The sequence below is a fragment of the Euprymna scolopes genome, unplaced genomic scaffold (assembly GCF_053919585.1).
Source record: "Euprymna scolopes isolate OS-2025 unplaced genomic scaffold, ASM5391958v1 sca121, whole genome shotgun sequence".
NCBI classification, from domain to species: Eukaryota; Metazoa; Mollusca; class Cephalopoda; order Sepiida; family Sepiolidae; genus Euprymna; species Euprymna scolopes.
Genome location: NW_027633127.1, coordinates 29,275 through 41,089, shown reverse-complemented (window position 1 = coordinate 41,089; position 11,815 = coordinate 29,275). Strand labels below are relative to the sequence as shown.

The following is an 11,815-nucleotide window of genomic DNA, read 5'->3' as shown; positions in this document are numbered from 1 at the left end:
CACGTTTTCGCTATATATATATATATATATATATATATATATATATATATATATATATATATATATATATGTATATATATATATAGATGATAGGTTATGAAAGAAAGGGTTGTCAAGAAATAGCTTATTTCAGGTATGAAAACCAAAGCAACATATGGTGAAAGTAAAAATAAAATAGATAACCCCCATAATTTATTATACCATACCTGTTCACACTGAAACACTTATCACAATATTCTATATTAAAAAAAAACTTGTTAAACTTTGTGACATATTTCCATTCTATGGAAATCAGGCGCGAACGAACACCCCATAATTTTATTATACCATATTTATTCCAACTGAAACATAATTATCAAAGTATACTTATGCAGATTGATATGGAAAGTCTTTTTTAAAGTGTGTGCTTATTTCCATTCTATGAAGGCCAGGTGCGAACGCAGACCCCACAATTTTATTGTACCATTCCTATTTAAGTTAAAACATACTTATCAAAGTATTATTATGTACATCTATATCAAAAACGCTTGTAAGCGTTTTTTTTTTAATTCTATTTTTTTTTATTTCCATACTTTGTGGACCAGGCGCGTACGCAGACCCACAATTTTAATGAATCATCATTATGCCAGATCAAACATACCCATTCCTGTGTCTCGATACATCTTCTATCATTATGTGATCAGTGCTCTATAACAGTCAACCATATAGGAGCCTATTCGTGACCAGACACACATACAGACGTTCAGCTTATATATATATATATATATATATATATATATATATATATATATATATATATATATATATATATTCTTGGAAGTTCTTAACCTTTAAAACTATACCAAAAATATTTTTTCATTCGTTAGAAAACTATTTAATCAGTAATTCATTTAATCATTTGCAATCACTGCATCATCTTGCTCTGTCGAATTCACTATAGTACCAATAATGATTTATTTTTAGGGATCATCAGTAGTTTACCATGAAACACTGTTTCGAGGATGTAAAAACAAAACAGTATATTTCACCATTGCTCCCCAACAATGTTGATCAAACGCCACCTTCCTTAAGAAAACATGTTTTAAATATTATATCTTGTTTTCTATTTTTTTACTTCATGTAATAATGATAAAAATTAATGTTTTTACCTGTGAGGTTCATCTGTTTCAAAATTCAAAGTGGATATATTTTTTTTAATTCACCCGTCTTGCATTTATAAGATTAGGATTAATCCATTTGACTACTTACCGCCCTCACTATGATTAGTATTTTGAATATTTACATTCTTATTTGTTGAAAATATAAATATATATAAATGTTACAAATATTTATAATTTTATACTTTTTTTTAATAAATACATTTTATACATTACTAATATAATTTTGAATTTTCTTAATATATTCTGGGTAATTTTATACGATTTAAAAGCACTAGGATAACGAACAAATGCTTCATTTAACTTTTAAAATATTTCATTTTTATGTCCACCCTCTTTTAGCATCCTTATTACTTAGCTGGTGGTATAAAATCTATTAATTATAAAGTAATGCGAGCTGTTCTCGGAAACTCTGAGGGAAACTTCTTTGGTCTTCCGATTCATCAGCTTGATGAGGAAAAGGGAAGACAACTACAACAAGACAGCTGCAATTTACTTAATAAAATGTTCTCAACAGCAGGAATTTACTGCTGAATTGAATTACCTGCGGAATCCTATGGTAAAGCCTGCAACTAATAGGGTTCAGGCACTTGATCTTTTTCTGCATGAGGAAGGGTTGATCCGCTCGCATTGTTAGCTGGACATTTCTTCTCAGATTTCTTATGAAGTTAAGAATCCCTTTTTGCTGGGGAAGAATCATCACCTGACCCGACTTGTGATATTAGACTTCCATCTTAAATATTCCCATCTGGATATAGGGTCAACCTTAACGGAGTTGAGATGTCGTAGCTATTGAGTACCTCAAAATGCACAAAATGCCCTGAATTCCTGCACAAAGTGTAAAAGATACACATCTAGGCCGGTGCTGCATGGGAACATGGCCAATCTACTAACTTCTCGTGTCGAATTTGAGGTTCCTTATAGGAATACTGGAGTGGACTTCACAGGACAGTTTTGGGTGAAGGAGGAACTTCCTCATCCCATTGCACACCTCGCTTCCATATTCTCCCACCAAAATCATACTCCTTATAGTCACGGGCAGGCAAAGAGATAAAGGATCAAATAACTTTGCCGATTCCGAATGATTTTCACTCTTAGCAGATGCACTCGGATCACACTTAACAGGGGCAGTGGGGAGCCTTTCGGAAATAGGACCATACCGGTACCCGAGCACCATCTCCCATCCGGCCTCATGAGTACTCAATGTACCATCTTATCTCATCTCCTTCCTAAGGCTGTAGCAGTTTGAGTTACATGATTGTACCACAAATCCACCTTCCTGCAATCGCTTCCTAACCTGGGAATACAGCCTTACAACCTTTGCCAGGTCAGACTCAGTCACCATCAGGTTGTCGACATAGAATTGGTTCTCCATCGCAACTCGACATTGCTCAAAAGGATACTGGGCTGCGTGAAACTTCAGGATACTCCCCAATTTAAAGGGACTCGAGTTGAATCCGAAAATTAGTGTGGCGTACCGGAAACATCGAAGACGATCATCATCCTTCACAAAAAAACAGAACCTGTACTTGTCTGCCTCCAGTGCAAGGCGAACCATCAAAAACGCTTTCCTAATGTCTGCAATCAAGACAAACTTATTCGATCTAAAAGACATTAACAAGTCCAACATATCTCCTGTCATATTCACACCAGAGGATGCAGCCTCGTTAAGAGAAGCAGAGCCACCGACCTTCAAGCTACTGTTAAATACAGGCCTGATTTTAGTAGTAGCTGAAAACGGGCCGATGAGGTACCCATAAAATGTTGAGGATCCACCTTTATTTCCTTAATTGCTGCTGACGGAATACATTTACATACTCTTGGTACAGCCCCTTTTTCTCTAGGATCCTGACCACATGATCAAAAACGTGCAAACAATAGTATGATGAGAAGGAATTAAAGCCAGATTATGTGCATGCCAGGGTAACTGCGCGTGATATTTCTGATCCCTTAATGTTATAGATTCCTGGAACTGCCGAATCATACCCTGATCATATCCTGAAATTTCCTCTCCGTCCTGAATGCCCAACGACTCAATGTTGAACATTTTCTCCAATCCTCTTTCCACCTTGCTAGAGAGAAAGACATCCACCCAGGGGTCTGCATAGGAAGGATCGGCTTCCAGGAAGAAGCAAACATGCGACGATTCCACTTGGAGAGTATTCTCCATTACTGGACTGAACAGAGTAAAATCTCTTGAAATAGGGACAGAATTTGTAGGAAAAAGTGGCTATTTCACCAAAGAGAATCAAACCTGCAGGAACAGTAAAAGCCCTACCCCCAAACAAGGCACCAACTGTAAGGGACCCAAATACTGTACCAGATCCAGACCCATAATTCCACCTATAGCCACCAAATAAGTGCCCGACTTAAATTGCCCAGCCAGAGAACATCCAGTTGTTTGAACTCTTCCAACAGCAAATGCCATTTTTTTAAATATGAAGATAGGTCGAAAGAGTTGGCAACCAGCACCGGAAAGTGGCCCACATGACCAGACCCTAAGTCCACGTCCAATTTCACCTCTCTGCATATTTGCTCACATTCTCCAAGAAGGGTAGTCAGCCATAAATGACAATCCAAATTGTCAGAACTCAAGGAAACCAAGGAGTGCAAAACATCCCCAGACAAATACGTTCTTCACTACCAGTATCTAATAGGTAGTTTATAGAGATAGTTCTTCCTCCTCGGCCGAAGGTAACACAAATTAGAGGAGGTAGTTTACTCGAGTAACCAGAAGGAGACTGACAATCTGAATCTATGCGGAAAGAAACATCTCGGGTTGTAGTGGCTCTAGATTTTGAAACGATTACCCGAGAATTGTTTCGATGGATATCCGAAGAACCAGGCAACCCGCCGCCTTTAATTGGCAAGCGCTTGATAGCCTCGCTGGTGTCTCACATCAAAACTTACAGAGAAGGAATTCTAGAGCCGCATAACTGAATAAGCTCTCCCTTCAATGCTCTCGGAAATTTAAAAAAAAAGTATTTGGGCCATTAATCGGACCCCCGCAGAACCATCCTCAGAGAAATCACAATCGAGAGAGTTGGGCAGTTCTTTCAGAATGGAAGCTGCAGATGAAACTACCAAAATCCTCATAAGAACTCTCCCCCTTGGGGGAGAAATCGATAATATCTTGGAATATCTTATCGATGATATCACTAACATCTAAATATTCTAGTTTTAATACTGCAAGTAAGTGTTGATAATTTGTATCGACGCAACTTAAGTGAATAATCAGCAGCAGCTGTCTCCCAGACAAGAGAGCATTTTAAAAAGTGTAATTTTATCTGCATCATTTGGCATGCCTGTTGCACAATTTTCAAATCCTGATAAGAAATTGTAAAAACTCATTCTATCGTTTTCCATTTCACAACCACTTACCGTTGGTCCAGTGATTTAACCTTGAGGAAGTCTAACAGTGAATGATGAATGAGCTTTATCCATAGAAGGTCCAGGCGTATAAGGAAGGGAAGTTCGCTCCAAATATCCACTAGCCTCTGGAGATCCTCTAATTTCTTACGTATATTCAGCTGGTAACTTAGCCAATCGGACTCCATAATCTCTCTTTCCTCTTCGGAGATATAGGAAAGTTGCAACTTGCAGATGGAGATTTAAATTTCATTGATATATTCCAAAATTTCTCTGTGGAATACAGAAAATATAGCAGGAGTAATCTCTGTGCCACGGGACAAACGAAGCCTATCCTTCGTTTTCATCTTCAGAATGGAAATCTGATTACGGTGTCGCTACCTGGAATCTGCCACAGCTGAAGTATCAGGGTTTCCATATCCTTTTACGGGTAATTGAACAATTTCCAGAATTGTTACTAATTGCTGTTTCTAATGACGTTCAAAGTTCCGTTAGAAATTGTGTTGAACTGTTGTATTTTTTCTCAAATTGTTGAAAAAAAAGTCATATAACTGAGAGTAGCTAACCTGAAGTGAGGTTGCGAACAATACAATCTTCTTCCCGACCTTCTTCTTAGGTCTCGTAATTTATTTTATTTTTATTAGTTTACATACATTAAATCTACAGAATTTATTATGATCTTCCATATTTTTCATCTTGGATATGTTAATTTACCTTTTCGTTTATTCCCACTTTATTTCGATTAGCGATATTTTTCTTTTGAATTTTTTTGCAAGACATTATTATAGTAAGGGGATTTTTTATCGTTGTTCATATTGTATATGCTTGAGTTTTCACTCTATAATTTCTATTTAATAAATGGGTAAAATCCGAACATAAGCAAGATTTCCGCTTGAGTACAAATTGCAATTTCCCCCGAAAGCTAAACATGAAGCCATACATCTTCATTGAAAAAATATTCCTTTAACAAATGAACACGATTTCCAGTTTGTTTATAGTTGTGCTTTTTGGTCTTTTTTTTTTTTTTTTGATAGCATTTAATATTTACACTTTAATGCAAGAAATGTTCAACTTCTCTCCAGAAAAGAACAGATCGTTTTAAGTGCAATGGAAATATAAAATATAAAATCCCTCCCTCGTAATCAATGCACGTCTTTTATATTGGAATGATGATATAGTCTGCTTTTCTTAACAAATAATCACTCATCAAGACCCAAAGGCAACTAGATAGTGAGTTAACACCAGGGTTTAGTGAAGGTTTTATTACTTTATGCGATGGTTTAACAAGAATATGTTAACATTTGATGTGAACTTATAGTCTTTTATCTGGAATTCTTGCTCGTCGCATTATGTTCCACGTCTAGGTCTCAGAAAGATGGATTACTTATTGAAACTTGGTTGAACTCTAGGTAAGAAAGCTAGTCGAATTATGTTTGTGATTATTTTACAGAGATTAGATGTGAGTCGCGCTGCTCCTATAAAAACACGTGAATAAACACTTGTAGGGTATTTTAGTGAGATACTGTCTGCAAAGAATAGGGCAAACTTTACTAGATATCGAAGTTTATGTTGTATTGGGGATATTTGGACCGGAACATTTTGTGTTCAATATGCAACCATGCGAATGTGAACATAGTAACAAACCGAACACGAAGAAGTAATCGACTGAATGCTGTAAGTTCATGAACACGTGGGAAATCAGACGTAAGCAGAATCATGTGTGTTACTGTAGAAAAATCCTTCGAACCAAAATGGTGTGTATTAGGGCACATGGTGTGAAAGCGTGTTTCTCAAGGCAGCACAGGATGAAGCAATCGGTCGATTTAAACACCGGAGAACAAAAGGAGAGTAAATTTTGTTCGATAGTTTATTTTTATAATAACTGAATAATCAAACGTAACACTGTCGTAAAAGTGAATATTAATCGTGCCTGAAAACTTCGTCGCCTGATGAATTTATATTTCTGTTAGCAAAAGGTAGTAATGGAACATATTCTACTAAAGCAAAAGAAAGTATTTGTAGCGGGCCCTCCTCACATGTAGCAATACTGTTTGATAAGTTTTGGCTGGTTTTTATACAGACAGAGGATTGCATCCGGTGTAATCTATTTATCTACTAGCAAGTACTCAAAACGTGGCGGAATATTAACAGAAAAAACTTTAACTTCTGCGTTTAGATAATTATTTTTATTTGGTTTTCTTTTATTTATATACACATTTTTGACCTTGCTCAAATAAAGCTGGATTGAGTGGATAACAATGAGTATCGTTTTTGTTGACGTCTAATCAATACCCAGCTTTCGGTCAATAATGATAATATCTGAAATAAAATATTTGTACGTGAGCTTTCGAGGGGACCAAATTAACACGGCATACAACTTTAAGTAATGCTATTTTTATTACTTTGGCATATGCTAAACTGTAAGTAAAATCGAGTAAATGTGTTACCTTTTTTCGATTTCCATCGCGATAATAAGCAATTTATGAAAAGACAAGATATACTTAATCAAGTGTATTAAATTATTTTGTTTCTTAATATACGAACCATTTATCTACTACTAATAATACTTCTAATATGACTACTACTATTATTATTATTATTATTATTATTATTATTATTATAATAATAATAATAATAATAATAATAATACAACAACAAAGACCTTTGTCTGTGTGTAGGTTCGTAAACTATGGAATCAATTTTTATAACATTTCACACGAATTTATATTATGTGCTTGGCCGTGTTCTTAGATAGGGTTTTAATCGGAATATTTTCGATAAGTATCGATAATCGAAATAACCGATAAAATAAGGAACATTGAATATTTCAATGGAAGTATTATACTTGACTTTTGCAATTTAAACTTTAATAGAAACCGTTATATATAAAAATAATTTTATAAACTAACAGTAGGTTCTCTAGAGTACAATGTAAACTTTAATGTATTGTGGATTAGGTTACTGCTCAGATAGATGAGAAGCGCCTTCCTGGTGCATCACGATGTGTTTCTCTGTGCACGATTTTGTCAGGAAAGTGTGACATGAGGATATTTTTCGCTACAAGTAAACCTTGACTAAATATTCCAAATCACATAGTATTCACAGACCAAATAAGATCTCCTCACTATGGCTAACCCACACTGGTAATTCCTTGGAATGGTGCATTTTCCACAAGTGATGTTACCTCAAGTAACAGCACTAAGTTCGATACTCCACCAGACAAGACGAATTATCATCTTGAAATATAGCGGGATCAAGAGACAACAAGAAAAGTATACTATAATATATTTAAATGGTCTATTGAGGAGAAGAAAATTATGTTTGCATATTTTTTATTAACTGGGTGTTTGATAAGTAAATGACCAACTTGCATTATCCATATATATATATATATATATATATGAGTTGTGATACAACGAAACAGGACTGTATGTCGACGACTACAAATATATTTTAAGCCCTCCTCTTTGGGTAGAAATAAATAGTCTCACCCGCTACTTAATTGGCTGAAAAATGCGAAGCTCGTTATTTGTTTACAAACAGGCGATTTGAGCCCTATAAAAGTGGTGGCGGGTGTCCATTTTAATAGACATTCCGACGAGTTATTTACGGTCGAGTGAGAGAACTGCCAACTGTCAGCACGGTGGTTCTAGGTTCAATCCTTGGCTAGGGAGAGATGCTAGTCTAGCGGCACCGATGGGTTGTGATACAACGAAACAGGAGTGTATGTCGATGACTACAAATATATATATATATATATATATATATATATATATATATATATATATATATATATATATATGAGAGAGAGAGAGGGAGAGAGAGTGTGTGTAGGTCACAGGAATTGGTGTTCCTTGATTTTCGAGAAGTTCAACTTAAATAGAAATGAAACAAATGCATATAATATATGTATTGATATAAGGGTTGTGGGGAAGACACCTTTTTAGTGGGCCCCACAACCTCCCATATATACCGGAACTCCAAACGATCCCAGGGAGACGTTCCGTTCGCTTGCTTGGTGGAACGAAAAACACTCTTTTCATTTTCTAACCCTTTATTTGTATTTTATTAATACACGCCTTGACTTACACCGTTATTATGTTTTCTTGTTACTAATTTAGAGCCACATCACTGGCAAAAAGGATTTGTGTAACACACTCATGCCAAAATGTAAAGGCGTTAGCAGTCTAACGGCAATACACCAGTGTTCTCAGAAAACTTGCGGCAGAAAGATTCGAAACAAGTGTTTCCATAGCAATGGCTAGATGAGAATTCGAGGAAGATTATTTTTTTCTCGCGGTACCCACAAAAAAATAGCAACTCTGTTAATTGACTTCAAAAATTAGCCGAGTAAAAAAATCCCCGTAAAAACATTCAGAACCGGATGAGCACGAAATATTGTAAGTAAAATATGTTAACAAAAAACAAATTGTGCCGGTCCATCCTTCTGGAAAAATACATTTCAAAAGCTCTAAATGAAGAAGAATAACAAAAATGTATATCTTTTTATTGAGTTGAGTGCTAAAATAAAACTCGTCGCTGTTGTTCGTTCTAAATGGCTAAAAATGAAAAACTTTTACTCTATTGTTTCCCCACTGGAAAAAATATTTTTTGTATATGTAGCGAGGGGCTGTTTACGGTTCTCTTTGCTTGACTTTTTAATGCTAAAGGAATTGATTAGCTCTGATTTTTTTTTGTCCAAAGAAAGAAACACAAAGTCCTTCAATTCTTAAGTGCAATGAACATTTTATATTTAAACATATTTTTCTTAACTGTTTCAAATAATGTCGAAATAATCATTATTTCCCGCCTTGTATTTGCAAAAGTGAAAAAAGGAGCGAACTACAAAATTCTTTTTCCTGGTGGCCGAGAGAAAAAAAGACTAAATCTCTCCTGTTTTTCTCCCTCTCTCTGTCTCTGAACTAACAAAGCAGACAGGATTGAGGAGCTAAAGTCAGCTTTGGCCTGGTTAAGGAAGCTGCAAATTGAACAAAAGAAGAGCAAGTTGAACAAGAAATATGCAAAATATCTTATTGGAGGAATAAGAGGAAAAACAGAAAATGATGACCCACTATCAAGAAAAACTAGAAGAAGAACAACTCGAATTACAACTAATTGAACATCAAAGACAATCACCTGAGCACTAACAACGGACTGAGGAACTACTGACAAGTTTTGAAGAGTAACGCGCATGCGGAAAACAATTCAGCTTTTTTCAATATACGATATGTTCCGCAATAGATAATTTCAAGTACGAAGAATATGAACAGTCGTTCGCGACCTAGGTCAAGAGATATGAAGAATTTGTTAATATCTACTGCGGTAACTAGTAACTGAAAATCCGAGAAGCATTACGTAAGCCTAAAATGAATGAACACGGCAAATTCGTGGACATAATCTTTCCACAGAAAACCGCGGAATAATCATTCAACGAGACGGTAAATCTGGTAACAGAACTATTCTCCCCCGGAACGTCTCTTTTCCATGAGAGATGAAAATGCTTAAACGTGACTAAAGACGATAATAACGATGACTTTGCCACGTACGCAGCGATAGTCAACAAACATTGCGACGGCTTCAAGTTGTCGGAAATAACAGCAGACAATTCCAAATAACTTGTTTTTACACAAGGTTTAACATCAGGAAACAATGCGCGAATCAGGCGCAGAATTCTAACAAAGCTAGAAAACGAGCCGAACTTGACGCTGCGAAAATTGCCTGAGGATTGTCAAAAATTGCCTGAGGATTGTCAAAAATTGAAAATAATTAAATACAAGATGCATCAGAAATCTAAAAACAATAACCAAGAAAAACCGCCGACCTACAATACGGTACAAAGTTATCGTAAAATAATCTAAAAAAACTGAACGCACCGAGCACTTGTTTCAGACGTGATGGTAAACACTGGGTCAAGGGTTGTCTATACTTAAGGGGAAAATATCTTATATGTAATAATAGGGCGTGAACTCTCTCACTTCGGGAAAAATTAAAAACAAAAGTCGAGTGTGCAAAACCATAAACTGAGACGCCTAAGAAGAAATTCTATGTAAATACGTAAAGATCAAAATTAATGGATATAAAATTTAGGGTTTGTATTACTGTAACCATAGATGCGAAAAAGTTGTCAAAAAACAAATATATAACAAATAAATGTTATCAAAGGCAAGATAAGTTACTTTTCTACGAAACTGGATATATTTTTTGTGTTTTTATTCAATGTAACATATTTATTCAGCTCGAAAAACATGCAGTGTTTACCGATGTATTGGACAATTCAAAATAGCGGCTAACTCTCTCTTAAACACGGTAAGTTCGAGAAAAGGTGTTATAAATAATAAACTAGACAAAATACTGTTAGAAATTCGCTCAATATATATTACCGTGACATAGGTTGACATATATTCGGTGTTTTTTTTTTACTAGTATTTTGTCTAGTTTATTATTTATAACACCCTTTCTCGAACTTACCGTGTGTAAGAGAGAGTCGGCCGCCATTTTGAATTGTCCAATACATCGGTAAACACTGCATGTTTTTCGAGCTGAATAAATATGTTACATTGAATAAAAACACAAAAAATATATCCAGTTTGGTAGAAAAGTAACTTATCTTGCCTTTGATAACATTTATTTGTTATATATTTGTTTTTTGACAACCTTTTCGAATCTATGTGTACAGTAATACAAACCCAAAATTTAAGTTAGTCAGTGAATCGGGTCTTACAATGCTGAACTTTAAAACGTTGAAGAAATTAGGAAAACCTACTACGTTAATAACCCATACAACCGCAAGTAAATTTATTTTGAAATTGAATTAATCACCAACCCACCCTTGCTTGAAAAAAACTTAAAATATATTAAAAAATACTGAAACCTGTTCCGCTCTGGTTCCATGAATGAGTTTACTATTTTGAAAACAAAATAGAAACCTGCACAGCGGAAACTAAGAAACTAATAATTAGCTTTATATAAAATTACTAAATGTATTCACGCCGGGCATTGGGAGCTGTCCAAAAATATCCGGGTTTTAAGCTGAAACCGGGCATACAACCGTTTTTTTTTTTTTAACGTAACGTTCATTTCGCATCTCTGAACAAGATAAATCAGGAACTGGACAGATGGGAAAACACTGGTATATTGTCTTAAATTGAATACAGTGAACGGATTGCACCGGCAGTCCATGTAAACAAAAGGTCCGGGGAAATTTGTGTTCGCGCCGACTTCTCCGTCAGCTCGTTAGAAGACTTTAACTATCAATTACGCAACCCGGAAAAAGTGTTCACAAAATTAAA

General features: G+C 35.4%; 1 protein-coding gene across 1 annotated transcript; it reads right to left on the bottom strand.

Moving 5' to 3' along the window:
* Window positions 1-2,370: 2,370 nt before the first annotated feature.
* Window positions 2,371-2,799, bottom strand: LOC145273643 (uncharacterized). The gene has a single exon (XM_080127085.1). It carries the CDS (start codon window positions 2,797-2,799, stop codon window positions 2,371-2,373), a length of 429 nt encoding a protein of 142 aa, XP_079983211.1.
* Between the last annotated feature and the right edge of the window lie 9,016 nt (window positions 2,800-11,815).

What these genes read in the sequence shown, in the direction of transcription:
- LOC145273643 (XM_080127085.1), bottom strand. Translation starts at nt 2,799, where the DNA reads ATGACAGGAGATATGTTGGACTTGTTAATGTCTTTTAGATCGAATAAG.